Source organism: Macrotis lagotis, chromosome X, assembly GCF_037893015.1.
Source record: "Macrotis lagotis isolate mMagLag1 chromosome X, bilby.v1.9.chrom.fasta, whole genome shotgun sequence".
In the NCBI taxonomy this organism is placed as follows: Eukaryota; Metazoa; Chordata; class Mammalia; order Peramelemorphia; family Peramelidae; genus Macrotis; species Macrotis lagotis.
Genome location: NC_133666.1, coordinates 692504073 through 692523667, shown reverse-complemented (window position 1 = coordinate 692523667; position 19595 = coordinate 692504073). Strand labels below are relative to the sequence as shown.

Below are 19595 nucleotides of genomic sequence, written 5' to 3'. Positions count from 1 at the left end.
AGCTGGGTCTGGCGCTGCTCGGCCCATTTCTTCACGTGGACCTAAGGAGGGTGGCTGGGCTGATGACGTCCAGAAGGCCCTTACCTAGTTTTCTGACCGAGTGGTGGTCACCAGGAAGACCTCTGGCCACCTTCAGACTGACCCCAGGGTCCCCAGCTTCCCCTTTAGCTCCTTGAGGTGACGAGCAGCTCAGTCCCCATTGAGGAAGCTCCTCCTCCTTTGGGTGAGGAAGCTGGGTGGCGGTTCATTGACAAGGGAGACCAGTTGAGAACCAATAATTTATAAAAATACCGTGAAAGGCTGTGAGTAGCAGGGGCTGCCGCTGTGGGGTGGGGGCCGGGGGTGGGGAGTGGGCGATGGTGCCAGGGGAGGAGGAAGGTGTCCCGTGAGCCTTTGTTTAGCCACACACTGGAGGGGAGGGGAGAAGGGAAGGGGTGCCACGGGGGCTGGGAGGGGACCCTCCTCTGCTCGGGGGGAGGGGGCAACAGACACACAGGGATGATGGGGATGCCCTAGAGTTCTTTCTGGCGTAAACGTAGCTCGTGTCGTCTCAGGTGGTTATACAGGGACTGGACGTAGGTGAAGACACACTTGGGGTCCGGCTTCTTGCCCATGATCATCATGTCTTCCACATCCACGAGGGGTACACAATCCACCAGCACCCTGTGGGAGTGGGGGTGGAGGGAACGACAGGGTGAATGATGGGCTGGTTGTGCCCCTACCTCCTGCCCCTCCTGTCGGAAGCTAGAGCTCAAATCTGGGATCTGCTTCCTGAGAGACCTTGGGCCAGTCTCTTCCCTGGGCCTCAGTTTCCTCCTCTGTTAAATGGGAGAAGGGGCTGGATGAGATGCTCGAGATCCCTCCCAACTCAGAAATCCTTGACATTGGAAAGAGGCTCATACCTTCTGAGCCTCTCCTGGGGCTGGCTGCCAGACCCCCTGCCCCCAACCCCTTCCCCCTCCATCCCAGGCCTCAGCGGTGTGATCCCATGAGCAGGATCACCCCCCCCCCCAATATTCTCAGATCTGGAGGATGGAGAGGGCCTGGGTCCCCTCTCTAGCTCAGAGGTGTAGCCCCGGCACAGGGCCATGGTGGTGGTGGGGTGACACTGGTGACTCTTGGAAGGGTTCTGGCTCTTTCAGTCTGGGCCACTGGGCTGCAGAGCTCGCACCCCCCCCCCCCCAAGGCCCATCCAATCCAACCTCTTCAGGAGGCAGCTGAGGGACTTGCCCCAGAGTCACCAAGCCTGCCTCAGATGTTAACAGGGCAAGCTCTGGCCAAGTCATTTGAACACTGCCTGCCTCAGTTTCCCCATCTGAAAAATGGGAATAACACCTACTCCCCAGAGTACCTGGCAAACAGTTGGCAACTTTTGGGTATCAGCAGGTTCAGGCCCCATGGGGAGGCGTCTCTGTAGCCCCTCCATTCCTCTTGGGGCCGGGGCCTATCTGCCTCACTGCACCCCCTGACCCTGGCTCCTTCTGCCTTGACCTCTTGAGACCCTCTACCTCACGATAGCTTCCCCTACTTGAAGACGGCCTCTGGCCCCCACCACTGGGCCCTCGCCCTCGCCCCTCAGGACCACGCTGGCCTCCTTGGTCCGCCACGCCACCACGATAACTTTGTATTATTCTAGCCTGTGACTCGCTTCCTTTTCAACAAGCCCCATATTTAAGGGGAGTCTCGGGGGGAGGAGACTTGCCCATGGGAAGAGGCAGAGCAGAAGTTTCCTCCATTCCCAGCCCATGATGCCACATACTTGGGACTCCTAGTGAGCTTGTGGTCCACCACAACCGGCAGCTCCTTCTCCCTTGGCCCTTCTATGTACCCACACGCCTCCATCTTGAGCTCATTCCCCATGGAGAAGTCTGAACCAATCTCTATTGACCTTCTGCTATGACCCTGCCCAACCTCCTAAGGAGGTTGAGATCTTTTTGGATCCCAACTGTAAGCCATCCTGAAGAGGCAGCCTGGGGGAGTGGAGAGGGGTGGACCTTAGACATGCTATGACTGAGCAGGTCCTGGGCCTCAGTTTCCTCATCTGCAAAGGAAGGGAATGGACTTGAGGATCTGCAAATTTGGGGATTCTGCCTTCTCTGCCAGTGGTCCCTGATCTCCGGAGCCACCACAGAGACCTGTGCAGAGGGAGCATCGGGGAGCATCAGGCTCCTGCTGGACAGCCCATCTGGCTCCAACATCTTAAATACAAAGGGGGGCTCTTTCTCCAGGCTCCCCTAGTCTAGGGACTGGGCTCACCACGCTGCCAACCAAGGAAGACCAACGAGGCAGCCGTGAGTGAGCTGCTTCCCTCTCCATATGTTCACATACATGTTCTCGGGTTCTACCCCCAGCTTAGAATTTACAGACTCTACTGTTTTCCCTCTTTGTTTCTGCAAGGCAACAGAGTTAAGTGACTTGCCCAAGGCCACACAGCTACATAATTATTAAGTGTCTGAGGCTGGATTTGAATTCAGGTCCTCCTGACTCCAGGGCCGGCGCTCTATCCACTGCACCACCTGGCCGCCCTGCCGGTCTTCCCTCTTTTGAAAATGGGACCATTTGCCTGGGGAAGGAAATCCAACTCCAGGACCTCTGTCAAGAAAACCCCATGGATGGTGCACAGAATCATGAAATGGATAGGACAGAACAACCAAGCAACGGTCCTGGGACCCTCCTCATTCCTAGCTCTGAGGCTGGACCTCCCAGGTCACCTTGGGGACCCCCCCCATTTACAGAGAAGGAAATCGAGGCCCAAGCGGGGAAGCATCTTAGCTTACAGCAACACAGGACAAAACGACAGCTAAGCTCAAAAAGGGAAGGGCACTGACCAATCCAAGAGTGAGCCAGAGGTCCAGGACACCCATCACCCCCTTTGGGAATGGGGCCCAGACTTGGTCCATCTTCTGGTAAATCAACTGGTGTGAGCACGTGTGTTTATCTTTGTTTGGGACTCAACTGCTGCCAAGCAACCGAGCTCCTGTGGGCTCCAGCCAGCTGCCATGGGTCCCACCCTGGGCCTCAGTTTCCCCCTCCTGGTGGGAAGGTCTGGGTCCCCTCCAGGTGGGGCTGGGGACTCTCCCCCTGCTACACCAAGGGCTTGGGGCACAGGCAGACTGAAATCACCTCCAGGGAAGCCAGGCCCCGACCACCACCCTTGCCCTGGTCTGAATGGCTCTGCCTTGGGCCGGTCTGGCTGGTGGGCTTAACTCTAGACGCCTCCCAGCCCTGACACCCTCTGGCCTAAGAGCCCTCCCAACATCAGGGGCTGACTCTTCTTCCCATTGCCCCCTCCTTTCCCAAGGTTTCTGAGTCAGGTCAGTCCTGGGAGTCCCCCTGCCTCCCACCGAGTCTTCCCGGGGAGCCTTATAAAGCCATTGTTTATGCCAGGAGGCCTGGGGTGTAGCGCTCGGGATGCCCTTGGTGAGTCGAGCCAAACAGCACAGACGTCAGGGGCCCGGGGCTGACTCACACTTTCCAGAGCTCCCTGTGGGCCTGCTCCTGCCCATATATGACAGGGAGCACAGACAGGGCCAGCCCCCGGGGGTGGGCCACGGGCCTGGGGAGCCTGCCTAGGCCAGGTGAGTCCCTTAGTCCAGGTGCTCCCGGCCCCTCCCAAGTCTAATGATGATGGGAGTGCGAGAGGTGGGGGTGGGGGCAGGAAGGGGGGATTCTTCTCTCTGGGACCCAGGGCCAAGGCCTCGGGGCACCTCTGCTAAGCCCCCAACCATCTCACTGTGTGACCCTGGCTGCCCAAACCCTCCTCTGGGTCTGTTAAGCCCTCTGGCCTGGCCCCGGGTCCCCAGATGGGGCCTTCTAGTCTCAAGCCTGTCACTCAGTGGACATGGGCAAACTTCTCCCTAGGGTTTCCCCTAAGAAGGCGAAGGGAGGATCTCCAAATGCCTCCCAACTCCTAGGTTCTCTGCTCTAAGAAGCCCCTCCCACTCCTGACATCCCCTGCTCTAAGCGCCCCCCGAGCTCTGGCCATCCCCTGGTGTAAGCCCCCCCCCAGCTCTAACTTTTCCTTGTTCTGAGCCCCCCCCCCCAGCTCTGGCACCTTAATTAGGATGCCTGGACCCCAAGCCCCACAGGGTCTGGCCTGCAATGATGCAGGAGTCCAGCGGCCAGAGGGAGCCCCCCACCCCCCGCCGTCTCCCTGGCGCCACTGGCTGGGCCGGGCAGGCTTTCTCACCGTGGCTTTCTCAGCTGGGGGGTTTAGGATTTTTTGGTTTTTACCAGCCCCTTCTGAACCAGGCAGCGGTAAAACTCCTGGAGGTACGTGTAAACGCACTTCCAGTCTGGTTCGCGCATCCTCACCATGTCCTCTGTGTCCAGCAACTGGGGGCAGTCGGCGTGGGTCCTGGGGGGGGGGCACAGCCAGCCCCACCGGAGACAGGCCCGACCAGGGCGGGCAGAGGGGAGGGGCGGGGGGGGAGAAGGGGGAAGAAAGAGGGAAGAGAGAGAGAGAGAAACAGAAAGAGAGATCCGTAAATCTGGTGACATTCTCCAGGCACTGTTGGATCAGCCCACCGCCACCCCCCGCATGCTCTCCGGGCTGGTGGGGGTGCTACTGGTCTCTACTGGTGTGCAATGCAGACAGGCCTGGTGGAGGAGGGCGCAGGATGGGGGGGCAGTCACAAGGTGCGGGGCTCTGAGGGATGGTGGTGCCCCCCTGGACCCCTGGGTGGGTGTGGGGGGGGAGTGAGGCCAGGAGGGAGGCGTGAGAGGAGGTGGGAGGAGGGCAAGGGGAGAAGGTCCAGAGGCAGCACAGGCTCACGGGCAGGGAAGGGCGAAGGCAGGTTGGGGTGAGAGGTGATCAGAGCGGGCTGGGGGGCCGTGTGCTTCAACAGCAGCTGATTCCAAACAAGAGCGGTCTCGCTCTCTTTGCTATATATCCGGCGTATATAGGCCCAGGGAAGGGGGAGGGCGAGGGGGCCGGCGGGGCCCCCCTCCCAGCCCAACGGCTCCATTTGGAATCTCGGGCCGGCACAATGAGTGGACACGGGGTGCAGAAAGCTTTGGGGGAACAGAAAGAAGGGCAGAGAGCAGAGAGAGACAGAGGGAGGAGAGAGAAGGAAGAGGGCGGTGGGGGGCCACCTGGCTGGCAGGCCACTGATGGGGCTGGTCAGACGGTAGAGGCCGGCTAGCCGGCCCGGGCCCAGAACTCCTCCAGTCCGGCTGGAAGGCCCCTGTACAGACTGGAGAAAACGCTGGCCACCCGTGGAGGCCTCAGTGCCGGAGGAGGGGTCCGAGGGGGCAGGGGAGCAGAGGCAGGAAGGGGTCAGGGTGGCGGCAGGGACGCTTTGTCCCTGCCCCGCAAAGTCCTGGGGCCCGTCCTGTCCTGTCCTGGGGACCGGGGAGGGCAGCAGAAAGCGAAATGGGGAGGGAGGCCCGGAATCCAGGCCTGGCGGAAGGATGGAGAAGGCGGGAAGCTGGGGGGGTCCTGCCCACAGCAGGGGGGACCCAAGGACAGCCTCTCCCCATCACCCCCCTCCTCGGCCTCAGCTCCGGCGCCACGGTGGGGGTTGGGCTACGTACTCTGCCGACGAAAAGGCCACCTCAAAATTGTGGCGTCGGTTCTGGGGGCTCAGCTGCCCATAGTCGAAGGCCTCAGGGAAGAAGTTGTGTACCAGGGCACAGAAGGCCATGCCGTCACTCCAGCTGGATGAGAAGTTCTGGATGTCGACGTGCTGGGGAGATGGTGGGGAGCCTCGTCAGAACGGGGGACAGGGGAGCGAGAGGAGGGAGACCCTCATCAGAATGGGGGAATGAGCCTTCTGCCAGAGGGCCTCGCCACTAGTCACCGCTGGCGCCTCTGATGGAGCCCCGGGGCTCAGGCCCCTTCACCGTGTGGCCATCCTGCAGTGGACACTCTTCAGCCTGTCCTTAGCCTGTGGGGGCCAGCCAGGCAGAGGCCAGGGGACTCAAGTTCTAATTAACCTTTTGCATCACCCCCTGGACTCTAGAGTTTGTGGTTCACTAAGACCCCTGGATCTTTTCCAGATTCAGACCTGCCCATCTCAAGCCCAAGGGCCAGGCTGGGCATGTTTCTGCCTGGTGAACTAATGCTTCTCCTGTCAATCACACACCTCCAGGGTGGCAGGCAGACCCAGTTCTAGGGCCAGGGAGGGCAAGGAGGGGCAGAAGGTGATCTTTGCTTATTAGAAGAGACAAGGGAGCAGGCTGCTTGGTTAGATTGTACACCAGACATCTAGAGGAAGACTCTGAGACTCCAGAAAGTTCAGAGTCACCATGGACACTTGGGGATCCTCAGATCTCAGCTGGGTCTCCCTCCTGAGAGGACGTCCAAGGGTGGCATCTGGGTAACCCAGGATGGCAGAGCTCAAGCAAGGCATAGGGAAAGGCAGAGGGCAGGAGTGAATTCTGGGCTAGGCGACTTTGGTCGACTCACTTGGCCCTTAGTGAGAAGGTTTTGGGCCAGATGACCCCTAAGGGGCCCAAAGAGGCAGCTTTGGAGTATTAGAGCCCCAGGGATCTGGACTCGAACACTGACCCCCTGTGATGGTAGGTAACCTATTAGGTGTGGGCACTGCAAAAGAAGGGCAAGTTGCCTCTCCCCAGGAGCTGCTCATCTAATAGGGCTGAGTGACCTTGGGCAAGTCTCCCTGGCATCTCTGAAAATGGGGAGGGGCAGTCATCTGTCTGGCCCCCAGGCTGCCCCCCCCAAGCCCAGCGGGAGGCATGGGGGTGTAGCAGGGCTTCAGGAGGCAGGGGCACAATCTGACTTAAATGGGATTTAGAGAAAAGTTATTTTTATGACGACAAGAAGACTAGAGTCCAGTCACAGACTCTCCGAGCCTGCGGTCAGGGAAGAGGATTTGACTTGAGACACCAGTTGCCCCCGGCCCCCCGGCCCCCAGCACTGAATGTTCTTGGCTGGGCAGGCTCTGAGTGTCTCCAGCTGGCACCATACTGGAGGAGCTTCTCATAAAGAAGCAGACCCACGGAGGGGATGTCAGGGCTGGGAGGGGTCTGAGAACAGGGGAGGTCAGGGCTGGGCGAGGGCCCGTGATCGTCCAGTCTCAATTATTCTTAGGACTGAGGCAGCTGCCTTGCCACAGAATGAAGGAGGCCTCTGGGGCCCCAAGACTTTCACTGTCTCTCCTCCCAGGAGCCTCCCCTCCCCCGTCATCCCCCCTCCCCCTGCACAAGGCTGTGGCTTAGAGACTAGAGAGTGAGGGCCCAGGCCCCTGGCCCACCGCACTGGGCAGAGTCCAGGCCTCAGGAGTCTGGGAGGGCCCAGGAGGCTGGGAGGGGTCCAGGTGGAGAGATCTTGGTCCCTGCACAAGAGACTTAACTGCCCTGAACCTCAGTTTCCACACTGGAAACATGACTCCTTTCATCGGCCTTTGAGATCTCTGACCTCCATCTCGTGGTACAAAGGGGGTGCCTGGGATGGTGGGTAGAGGGCAGGGATCCTGCCAAGGACTACTCACCTCATAGCCTCGGGTCTTTGCTCGGCACCAGTCCAGTAACATTTGCTTGATACTGTTGGCGTTGGGGACCCCGAAGCTGGAAGAGCGTTGTACTGCCCCCTTGGAGATGGCGGGGCTTCTGTGGGGAGAGAGAGCCCATCCAGTGGTCAGGAAACAGCTTTGGTGGATCCCCGCCTGGCCTCCTCTGGGCCTCAGTCCCAGGCCTCACCCGCCTCCGCCACCACCACTGCCTTCCTTCTCCAGCTTCTCGATCATCGCCTTGCGGGCCTGGGAGGCAGATGTCTTGGGCAAGCTCTGGGCCTTCATCAGTTCCTTCTTCTTCTCGGCCTGGCGCCGCTCCAGAGCCGCCAGGCTGCCAGCGCGGGAAGGGGTCTCATCCTCACGGTCAAAGATGCTTTCAGAGAGGGGGAGGGTAAGAAGGGGTTGGGGCGCAACAACCCCTAGAAGCCACTGGCTCACCAACCCCTTCGTGTCACAGGGGAGGAAACTGAGACCCAGGGAGGAAGGGACAAACACATGGTTGAAGGCAAGTGGCGGTGGATTCTGTCTGAATTTTTTCCATTTCTCTCTATCCCGTGCTGAAACCCCTTTATTTTATGGAGGCCCCAAAGAGGGGTAAGGAAGTTGGCCACTTAATGTCAGAGATGGGATCTGAATCCAGAACTCTTCTGAGGTGTGACTAGGACCTCTCCCCACCCCAGCCCAGAACCCTAGATCCCCCAACGTCCGAAACCTGGCTCCCCTCACCTGCCCATCTTCTTGGATGAAGAACTGAAAGACTTGGTCTGGACCACTGTCCTGCTGCCGCCATCTGAGGGGGGGTAAAGGGGATGGTGATGAGGGTCTGAGGGACCACGGGGGAGGGCAGCCTCACAGGGGGTGTCTGAAGAGGAGCAGAGGAGGCACAAGGCAGCGTGATCAGGACAGTGCCCAGACAGACAGACAGGCAGACAAACAGACAGACAGGTAGAAGATCAGGGATGGAGAGCAAGATCCAGAGCTGGAGAGTCGGAGGGGGCCGGAGGGGGCCGGCCAGCTGGGCCTTACTCTCAGATCGCTTCACAAAGCTTGACTCCACTGTGGTGGTCCGGGAGGTTTGGCTGCCATCGCCTGGAGGAGAGACACCAAAAGGGATCCTTCAGTGGGAATTAGGGGAGGACACCGGCCCCCACCCCTTCTTTACCCCAGCTTCTCCTCATTCAAGAGGTGGGGGGCAGCTTGGAGGTCTGCCCGAGGCAGGAAGTCCTGTCTAAGCCCCCTCCTACCCCTGTCTCCTCCTCACTCTAACGGTCCTAGCTCTTATCCCAGAGATTCTGGGGAAGGAAGGAAAGCAGAAATTGTTAGAGTCAAAGGTGGTCTGCCGTTAGAGACAGGGGAGTAAGAGACCCTGGTGAGGAAGCCCGGCTTCGCTGCTGGGTCTGACTTGAGCAAGTCATTAACTGCTCTGGGACTCAGAGTGAGAAGGGTTGGTCTAGACAGCTTCCAGAGCCTTCCAGCACCTGTGCCCCGGGACCTGAGAGCCCACCCCACCTCCCTGTCCTGTTGATCTGGATAGTGAGCCCACCCCCATAAGAGCCAGGAGAATTTAGGGGTAGATCCTTACTAGACTGGATGAGCCGCTCTGTCTTGGTGATGGTCCTCATGGCTGACCCATCAGCCGACTTCTGGCTCTGCTGAGTGGTGGTCTCTGTGGCCGTGCTGCCCCGGGTCTCCCCTGGCTGGGACCGGGCTTCCTGGAGACGCCGCTCCCTTTCTCGGTCCCGCTGGTCTGGAGGGGGCCATGCATGCGAACACACATGCACAGAGCACCCGGGTGGGACACACAGGGACACCCACAGACACACAAGACAAGGTTGAGGGAGGGGGAGTTTGTTAGGAATGTGATACTTGCTTCAAGGGCCCTCAGCTCCTCCCTGGAGCCTGGGGTTGGGGTCAGGGACTGAGGCCAGGGACTGACCAATCAGGTGGGGACAGCTCAAGGTTGGGAGGGAGAAGCTGGGGGACAAAGAGGTGGGGGCTGAAAGACAGGGAGCTCTATGCGTATGTATGTGAATGAGTGTGTGAGAATGTGTGTTATGTGTTACTTCACGTGTAAGAGACTGTGTGTGTGTGTGTGTGTGTGTGTAAGCGTGTGTGAGCTGCTAAGAGGCAGAAGGAGTCGGGTGGGATCCACAGCATGGAGAGGAGAGGGGTTCTAGTTGAGGTTGGAGGGCATTGTGAAGATCAGGGAGCCATCAATGAGGGGCTGGGCAGTCCTGGCCTGGCAGGCTGCCCCTTGCTGCGCTCATGGGCAGCCCCCTTCTCTTCCTCAGGCCTCTCCCACTCCCCAGGCTAGCCCATACCTCTCTTCTTTTGCCGGAGGTCCCGAAGGGCAGCCCGGATCAGCCGCCTCTCCTCAAAATCTGTGGTGTGGTCCAGCTGTGGGGGGTAGTCCAGGGATGACTCCTCCCTCCATTCCTGCCTCCTTCAGCCTGCCCTCCTCCCTACCCCCACCCAGCCTTGGCGGTACCATCCGGTCCAGGACATTCTCATCTTCTACAGCAGCCAGTTCCTCTGGACACAACTTGCTCTGAGGCTGGGGCTCCGACTCCTTCCCTGGGCGACCCTTCTCCCCTCCATTGGCGACATCCACCTCGAGTTCCACCACAGCGGGGGTCTCCACCACCGGCTCTGCATCCATCTGGCATGGGAAGAGATCGGGGAGGGACAACCCATCAATGAACAAGCCTTCACTGTGTGCCTTCTACATCCTGGGCAGAAATGAACAGTCCGTGTTCTCAAGGGGTTTCCGGGATTCACATACCCAGAGAAATGGGGGGACAAAGTCTCCAAGGCCCCATGGCAGGGAGGAGGGAATAGGGTGAGCTCTGGAGACACTCATTCCAGACCCAAGGACAAGCAGGTAGAAAAGGAAGGTGAGGCTGCGCAATCAGAAAGTCAGCCACACTGGGCCAGAATGTCAGTGATACAAGCAGGGGTATGCCACCCTGTGAACCAGAGTGGTGTGTTGGGTCCATCAGGCAACAGTAAGTGGAAGGGAGACACGGCCAGTGATGCCAAAGACTCTCCCTGTCCCCTGTTCCAATCTGGCTGCCCAAAAGACCAAATCACAAAGGGGAGGAAGCCCATCCCCAGAAGCCAATCAGATAAGGGACCATAATCGGGGGGGGGGGGGGTTTGAACAAAATGGTCCCAAACCTCTAACCTCTAGCCGGGTGCCTGTCCTGCTCTGGGGTCCCATGAATAGAGGCAATGGGACTGGGGGAGGGGGGCAGACGTCAAGAGCAACCAAGCCCCTCTTGCCAGGCCACCTAGATTGGGGGCTGTCCAGAAGGGCACTCCTCCAGGCCCTGACAGCTAGTGGGGCTTCTCCAGCCCAGACAAGGGTAACCTGAGACTCATGGGAGGGATCAAAAGATCTGGGAGCTGGAACCCCCCCAACTTTACAGCCAGGGCTGATGTCAGAGGCAGAGGAAAGGGAAGAAGGGCGAGCAGGATGGTGAAGGGTGTCAAGGTCTTGCCAGAGAAGGTTTGGCAGAAGGAACTAGAGAAGAAGGGACGGGGATGGGGAGGGAGAGATGGGGTGCAGACCTGTGTTGTCCTCCTGCGGCTGAGGCCCTTCCCACACAGAGGGAGCAGCCTTGTTCCACTAGGACCAAAGTAGGAGCGAGGGGGTGAGGGTGGGGGGCAGGAGGTACAGGGAAGCAGATTTTGGCCCTCCAGGAGGAACAATTCCCTCCTCCAATTGCAGTATCAGTAAGAACTATCCCAAAGTGTAAAATCTCTCCTCCAAAGGTGGAGGACCGCCTTCCTTAGGGATCCCCAACCAAAGGCCCAGGCCCCAAAAGCAAACTCTGCCTCTGTCTTCCCTCCCCCGGCTTCCTCCTCCTTGGTAAGAAGCTGGCCCTCTCGCCCTGGGTGGAGATAACCATTCATGGTGTGTGTCATGGGGCTCAGGGGAGGCAGGGGGCTGTCAGTCCCACTTTTGTAGATGAGGAAACTGAGGTAGACAGAAGTCAAGTGACCAGTCCAGGGTCACACAGCTAGGAGGTGTCTGAGGCTGGATTGGAACTCAGGTCTCCACACATACCCTGGAGCTACCACCTGTGTCTGTGCCCACTAGAGAGCCTGGCACCACAGGGGGCGTTTGGGCTCTGTGAGAAGGGAGGTTTCGGCACTCCCATGAAGCTTTTGACTCGGATCCAGCCCCCCACCCATTCATTCTCTCAACTTGGCCAAGCCCCTGGGATCTTGGAATGTGTTGGGAGACTGCCCAGGCCTGGGGGGGGGGCATATCCTGCCCCCCTGCAGGCGATGCCTGCTCTGGGCTGGGAAGAAACAGCTGGGCCAGGCCCCACCCGATCGCCCACAGAGGGGATGGGCTCTGCCCACACTCCTGGCAGGGCCTTGGCTTTCCAGGAGGGCTCTGCTCCTCGAGGGCAGGCCTGTCCCAGTTCTGTCCGGGCCTTGGGGAGTGGGGGCGGCACAGGGGCAGGGGCTTGTGGGCTTGGGGCCCAGACCCTTCAGACCAGCCTTGGCAGGGCCTCATCCACAGCAGCTGTCCCTGGGAGGGCCCTCCCTTCTTGCTCTCTGGAGCCCTGGGCCTCCCTGCCTACATCTGCACCCCAAACCTCCCCAGACAGATTGGCCAGTGATAAGCCTGTCCAGGCCATGTTTGGCCTACGCCAATGCCCCCCCCCCGCCAAGCAGGAGCTTCTGACCAAGACCAGCCTCCAGCCCATCGGGGGCCATGTGCTCTGTATTCCCCTTCCCAGGCCTGGGGCCAGCGGGCAGGCAGGAGGCCCAGAGACCATCTCCTGAAGCCCTTCCCTTTGCAGAGAAGGAACTGGGTGGCTCCCTGTCCCCAGGTCCCCCCACTAAGCCCAGGCCCCCCCCCCCAGCTGGGCTTTCCCCACCGAGAGGCTAGATATCCTGCTAGTACCCAAGCTCCCCCAGGAGTTTGGGGTGCAGGTGCTGGCAGGGAGGCTCCCTTTTCTGAGGACCCAACTTGTGCTTCTTGGTCTTTGCTGTCTAGAATCTCAGTGCTTAGACGTTGCCCCCCTTCCCTTCCCCAGGGACCCATGTCCCCCTCCCCCTCCCACCAGTCCAGCCTCGTCTCAACTCACGAGACTGTTGCCACGGGACAAAGGCGCAGAGGACAGACGACGGGTGCTGAAGGCAGGGGGGTGGGCCACGGGGGTGGCCCCAGGCCCCTCCTCATCCTCCACCCCCTGGAAGAGGGCTTCAGGGTCCTCGGCGGCTAGGAGAAGGGCACTGGGGTCGGGCAGCCCCAGATGAAGGCTCAGGGCCTCCACCTGGAGACTCAGCCAATCCAGCTGGCTGCGGAGGGCAGCCGTCTCCTTCTGCAGCTCCTGGGCTGCTCGGGCCACGGGCTCCAAGGCGGCCTGGGCAGCCTCGGCGGCCTGGGTGGCTGCCTGCTGCCCACCTTCCACCTCCTGGCGCAGTTGGTGGAGGGCCCGGGTCAGCCGCTCCTCCAGCTCCGAGGCCAAGGCCATCCCCGGCATCCCACCTCCTAGGCCAAAGCCACGGTCTGCTCTGCGGCAGGCGGGCAGAGGGCGAGGGCAAGGGCAGGAGAGCCTGGGCCTGCCCCGCCCCATCCCAGGCTGGCTCCTAATGCGGCAGGGGCTTTTGTTTCCGGAGAGAAACCTATTCTTGTCCCTGTGGGGGAGGGGGGCTGAGGGCTCTGCCAGGAGGGGGAGGGGCACGCCATGGCCCCAGCAGATCCAGCCACTCGGCCCAGGCTGATGGTCTCCTTCCCCCAATTCTTGGCAAGACCCCAAGGGCTTCCCCTGCAGGAGCACCCAGGGGTCAGCTGGGAGAGAGAGGGACAGGTGGCCCGAGCCCCTGCCCAGACCACAAGAGCAGAGCCTTGGGAGCCCTGGGGGGGGGGGGCGGGGGTGCCAGAGGATGAGGCTGGGCCCAAGTTGAGTGACTTGTTGAGGTCACAGGTTGGGGTGGCCCCCACTCCGGACCTCAGCCTCTTTCCCTGCCCAGCTCACTGGGCTCCCCTGCCCCAGGTCTCAGCAGACCTCAGGCTCAGGGGGTCCCCAAGTGCGGGCAGGGATTCCCCCAAAGGGCCAGATCTCAACCAGGTGAGGGCGTGCCCTCTGTGGCCTACAGCCACCTGGTTCACCAGAGGGCATTACCTGTTGGAGCGGAGTGGCCAGAGATCCTGCTGGGACCCCCGTTCCCTGCCTATGCTGGGTCTCCTGGCAGGAACTCCGGGGGAGCCGATCTCGGGCTCGTGAATAATGAAGGGCCCCAGAGGATACAGTTCCCTGGCACCTGCTGCTCGGGTGCCGCCTGGCAGCCCCCCAGCCCAGCCCCCTCCCTGCCTCCCCCAGCCTCACCGACTCCAGGCCAGCCCACCCTGGGCCCTCCAGAGCTCATCTCCTCATCTTAATCCTATCCCATGGCCTGGGCTGGGGGACCTGGGGGGATTAGCTGAGAGGAAGCTGCTTTCTTTCCCAGGGCTCCTCCTCTCCCTCCCCAGAAAGTCAGAGGCAGAAGGGCCTGAGGACCCACCAAGAGGCCCAGGTTGAGGTCACTGAGGAGAGGGACCTGGGGCCTGGGAGGCCCCTTCCCCATGCTCCTCAGTGAGAAGGACCCTGAATGGGAGCCAGGATTCAGAACCCACTTTATGGAGGAGCCCTCTGAGGCCAAGAGAGATGCTCACTGCACTAGGGAAGGTCCAGGATGAGCTGGGAAAGCAGGAATTTCTGGATTTTGAGGGAAGGGGACAGGGCCCAAGAGAACGAGGGCAATGAGGAAAGAAGCAAAGGGAGGGTACCTTGGAGAAAGGGAACCACCTGGTGATGCCGGGACAAGAACCCCTGCTCTACGGCACAATGTCCAAGGGGCCATCCTCTGCTGGAAGATCTTGGGTGATGGGGAGCTCACTACCTTGCTAGAAGTTCATTTTCAAGGCCTGACTTGGCCCCACCTCCGCTGAGGCTGGTTTGGACCCCAGCCCCCAGGTCAGGCTTCACAGCCCCGGAATCTCTCAGGGGACATGGAACAGACCAGAACCCTCACCTTGTTGGTGCGACCCACGCTGGTGACATGGGTAGTGCTGCCCATGCGAGGGATGGACCCGGGTGTGCTGACGTGACTGATGGTCCTGGGGGTGCTGATGATGGCCCCGGGGGTGCTGACGTGACTGATGGTCCTGGGGGTGCTGACGTGACTGACAGTGCTCATGCCAGTACTACTACTGGCAAAGTGGATGGGGGTGCCCCTGAGCCCCAATGTCAGCTCTGTGGAGGGGGCGAGATAGGATCAGAACTGAGGAGGGCACCCTCCTGATTGCCACCCTCTGGGCTCTACTCCTGGGCTCATCACCCAAAACCCCAAGGGGCCCCTTCCTGGGTTGGAGTCTCCAAGTGGTGAGACCGAACATGTGACTGCCCCCCCCAGGCCCCCGACTTTTCTGGCTCTGTATCATGCCAAGCTCAGGTTCAGAGAAGCCAGGCCTAGACTCCCACATCCCCAGGAGCTTGTGCCTAGGCAATGCCAGCTGGCTGAGAAGTGGCTGTCTGCTGCCTTGGGCAGAGATGCCAGGAGAAGGGACGAGTGTAGGGAAAAAACAGCTCCCCTCCCCTGAGAGGTCCCTCACCCGGGGGCAGAGTGGGGGGGCTCTTCGGATCCAGCACCCTTCACCCACCTGCCCTCTGGTTGCCCCCAGGGCCCAGCACCCGGCTGCTGATGGGTTGGCCTCGGCCATCCTTGATCTCGATGGTGAAGGTGGTCTTCATGCTGGCCTCTCCAGGGGTGCGGGCTCGTGGGCTCCGGCTGCCCTGCTCAGCCTGCCTGGCAGCCGCGGTCAGGGTGCTGGGCTCCTCTGAGCCCAGCGGGGGCCCCCTCTCTCCGTTTTCAAGGGGCCTCCCCCGTGACGTGCCTGGGCTCCGCCCCGCCAGGCCCTCCTCTTTAGGGCAATCCCGATCCCTGGCCTCGACTCTGACAATCTGGGGTTCTCCTTGCCAGGACGTGCGGATGCTGCTGCCGGTGATCCTGGAGGTGACGAAGGTGGAGGAGGAGGAGGAGGAAGATGATGAGGAAGGCTCTCCTCTCACACCGCTGGTGAGTCCAAGGCGCTGCTCACTTGGCCGGAGGGGTCCTGGGACTGCCCGGTTCCCGGTGCTGAGGAGCCGCTGCTGTGGGGGGGGGCCGGGCCCCAGGGGGGTCTCCTCGTGGACCTGGGCCTGAGGGCGCCGGTGACTCGGTTGATGTGAATTTGCGGACCCGATCTCGGACGGAGCTGGTCCTCTGGAAAGGGGAGGGGCTGGCAGGGCTGGACTTGGGCAAGTCTGGCAGGGAGATTCAGAAGGTGAGGGGACCAGAGCCCACCACTGAGGCTTCTGCCCCCCAGACCCCTCATGAGGAAGCTGAATGGGTGCTGCGCCTCCCTGGGGCTTCCTGTGTCAGGATGGTGGGGGAGGCCGCAGAGGGTTGGCTGCCGTGACCACCCCCCTCCCCTCCTGAAGCCCAAACCTCCAAGATGAGCAACTTGTGGGGGGGGCAGAGGGAGCTACCTGGAGTCTGAGCCCTGCGGGGGGTGAGCAGCGACAGGGAGCGGTGGCAGGAGCGGGGGGTGGGGAGGCCAGGCTGGTGGAGAGAGGGCACTGCCATTGCCCATGTCACGGGAGAAGCCAGAGTGGAGGGCAGTGCCACATGCATGCCAAGAAGAGAGGGAAAGCCATTGGGGGGGTGGCAGGAGCCCCTCACAGGCACCAGGGAGGGGACCACCCCAGTATCCCCCAACACACACTCACGCCCCTTCCAATCCAATCACCCCTCCTCTATTCCCCTCACACACTCACCCCGCCAACCTCTCACATCTCTCTTCCTTCTATACCCCCCAAACACTTCCTTCGCCCAAATGCTTCCCTCCCACACCTCCTCTACCCACCCTTCCCCCAATCTTGAAGCCTTCTGAGGCGCCATTCCCTCCCTGCAGCCCCTCCCCCACTTGTTGCCCGACTGGTGGCCACTATGTTTTCCCTCTTCCCTCTGACTTGGGTGCTGGGGGGGGGGGGCTCTGCAGTCAGAAGATCTGGGTGGTCACCCTGTGCCTCAGTTTCCCCCTGAGTCCAGGGACAGGTTCATGCTGTACCTGAAGGTGGGATTCTTTACCACCACGAGGCCTGCTAGAGCCTTTAGCCCCTCCCCGACTGAGGGCCCGCCACCAAGGGGGGCTCCTCGGGGCACCGTCTGGACAAACTGCCCCAAGAAACTTTGGTGACTTGAAGGCTTGAGGTCATGAGGTTCCCAGTTCAGATTTGGAAGGGACCAGAAAGGTGACCTAGACTGACCTCTTTCTTTTATAAAGGAGGAAAGTGAGTCACAGAACAGAGCTAGGCCCCCAGACCCAAGTCCAGACTGCACCCCGAGGAGGCTGCCTTGGCTTCAGGGAGTCCCTGCCCTTTCCTAGGGGCCCAGAGATGGCTGCCCAGTGCCCACAAAGGCATGGGGGGTGGAGAGCCTGGGGCCCGGCCCTTATTGGGGAGAAGAATGTGGGAGGCTGAGGTTTCCCTTTCAAGGCTTGGAGGTAGAGGAGCTTGAATAAACAGTCCCTCCATCTCCTGGCCCTGACAGCAGGCTGCGGGATGGTGCTGGGGCTGCCCGCTGGCCCAGGGCCCAGGTCAAAGACCTGTGCCACAGCCTCCCCCATGGGACACCACCCCTCAGATCTCAGAGTGCCTCCGAAGCCGTCCACTGGAGAGGCTGACCCCAGCCCCCACCTGAACAGGAATCCTCCCCTTCGGCATGGCAGCCTCCTCTACCTACAGACCTCCAGGGATGGGGAACTCACTCCTTCCCAAGGAAGGCCACCCACATCAGGAAGTCTTCCTTGACCCTGGAAGTCTTCCAGGGCTCCTTGGTCCACCCTCTGGGGCCAAGCGCAACCGGGCTCTGGTCCCTGTTCTAAGAGACCGAGCTTGAGCCCAGTCTGCCTCCAAGGGTGAGAGCAGCGAAGGCCCCATTCCTTACCGGCTTTCTTCCTGTCGGAGGTCCCAGGCACTCCCTCTGCTGCCTGCTCCCCTTGGCCTAGGCCCGGCTGAGGAGAAACATAGCCTCTGGAGGTCCCATCTAGGCAGCCCCTGGCCTTCCCCACTGACCTCACAAAAGGTCAGGCTGCCCACCCACATCCAAGGTCATGGTGCCCTTTGCCAGGGAAGGGTGGTCTAGAATTCCAGGCTGGGGAGACGATCTCCAAGTCACCTACCTTGTGGACGTTGCTGCCTGCAAGCCGGACTGGCACAGGCCCCCCGGGCTGGGCTGAGCAGGGTCCCGGTGTCTGGGAGGCTGGTGGAGGCTGGGGCTCCTTGGGGCTGGTGGCCCGGGGGGGACTCGCAGGATCCGGCTCTTCCTCCAGGGAGGACACGGGAGGCCTCTCACTGACCTCCTCACCGCTGGCCTCCACCGAACACTGGACCAGCTCCGAGGATGAAGGTGTGGAGGGTGGGGTGGGCAGGCCGGGGGGTGTCGGGCCCAGAGCATCTAGCAGCAGGAGGGGCCCAGCGGCCATGTCTGGGAGAGACAAGAAGCCGGGGTAGTCCATGCCGTCTGCAGGACCTCCGCCCTCTGGGGGTTCCCCAAGTCCTGGACCTCGGCCCTACCGTTTAGCTCTGAGCTGGGGGCTTCTTCTTGCCACTGGCTGGTCTGGGCCTGAGTCTGCACCCGCTCAGCCTCTTGTTCTCGTTCCCTCACCTGAGAAGAGACAGAGACACACAGAGAGAAAGAAAGAGGGAGAGAGAGAGAAAAGAGGAGAGGAGAGGAGAGGAGAGGAGAGGAGAGGAGGAGAAGGAGAAGGAGGAGAGGAGAGGAGAGAGACAAAGAGGGATAAGAGGAGAGTCAGAGGGAGAGTCAAGGAGAGAGGGTCCCCGGCCCTTCCCGCCGCCCTTCTCTCCAGGGCTGCCAGATCATGCAAAGTAGCTGGGCAGGAAAACCAAGGTGGGGCCCAGGTGGCTGGGCCAGACAGGGCGGGCATAAACCTGGCCTTTCCAGTGACCATAGGGGTGTCCACACACACACGCACACACACACACACACACACACACACACACACACACACTTTGGGGAAGAAGATGGAAGGGTCCTAGTCCTACTTCATTTTACACACGGGGAAACTGAAGCACAACCAGCAAGAGGGGAGGGGGAGTGGGGGCAGAGCCGGGGAGAAGCTCAAGAGGAAGGGTGCCAATGGGGGGAGGGGGACATGCATGAGAAGTTTGGAGGCAGCGGCCTCTAGTGGCGGCCCTGGGCACGGCCCCTCCGTGTCTTCTGGCTGACCAGGTCCCCCCTTGGGATATAAGAGGAGCAGGGGCCAGTCAAAGACTAACAGAAGGCGGGCAGAGGCAGAGTCCTTCCTGGGGCTGCCCAGGGGAGGGAGAAAGGTTGAATCTCAGCTAAGTGCCAGGGCTTCCGAACTGGCCCCGAGGACCGGGCAGTGCCAAGTCATTGTTTTTTTAGGGTTTTTTTTTATTTTTGCAAGGCAGTGGGGTTAAGTGGCTTGCCCAAGGCCACACAGCTAGGGAATTATTAAGTGTCTGAGGCTGGATTTGAACCCAGGTCCTCCTGACTCCAGGGCCGGTGCTCTATACACTGCGCCACCTATTGGATTGGAGAGGAGGCTGAGGAGAAGGAACCTGGAACTGTGGGAACCGAGGGGTTGCTCATTCCCAGCCCCTCACTGTCCATATGATGAAACCAAGGCCAGAGACATGCTGTGGGCCTGGTGCAGAAAGCCCCCCAATATTGCAGAGGCCCAGTGGCCTCGGGGATGGACTCAGAGGGGGCGGGGGGGAGGGCCTCCAACCCTCTCAAAGGGAGCCCGGCTGGCACAGTCTGTGGCTGCCTGGGGCCACCAAACACCACAACTTTTCACCCACTCTCCCAGAGAGCAAACCCAAGGCAGGTGTGCATAGGGAGACCACACCTTGCCCAGCTCCACCCTGAAAAGGGCCAGTCCTGCTTCTGGGGCACCCCCCCCAAAGCCTGCTGGGAGGCCAGGCCCTGAAACCTGCAGCTCGATCCTGACCCCAGCAGACCCCCACCTAGTAAGCGAGGCCCAGCTAAACCCAAGGGGACGATACGTGGCCGGGCCTAAAGTCTCCCCCT

The 19595-nt window shown here is 60.9% G+C and overlaps 1 protein-coding gene across 1 annotated transcript in view; it reads right to left on the bottom strand.

Annotated features, from left to right (window-relative positions):
- Window positions 1-245: 245 nt before the first annotated feature.
- SMTN (smoothelin) overlaps window positions 246-19595 on the bottom strand; it is a 37539-nt gene continuing 18189 nt past the window's right edge. Inside the window, 16 exon segments of the mRNA XM_074206385.1 lie at window positions 246-663; window positions 5536-5687; window positions 7455-7572; window positions 7663-7848; window positions 8202-8265; window positions 8502-8564; window positions 9058-9222; window positions 9797-9872; window positions 9964-10134; window positions 14511-14731; window positions 15139-15640; window positions 15642-15781; window positions 16007-16096; window positions 17466-17532; window positions 17701-18005; window positions 18095-18185. Of these exon segments, the coding sequence (XP_074062486.1) occupies window positions 513-663; window positions 5536-5687; window positions 7455-7572; window positions 7663-7848; window positions 8202-8265; window positions 8502-8564; window positions 9058-9222; window positions 9797-9872; window positions 9964-10134; window positions 14511-14731; window positions 15139-15640; window positions 15642-15781; window positions 16007-16096; window positions 17466-17532; window positions 17701-18005; window positions 18095-18185 (2562 nt within the window). The 3' untranslated portion in view covers window positions 246-512.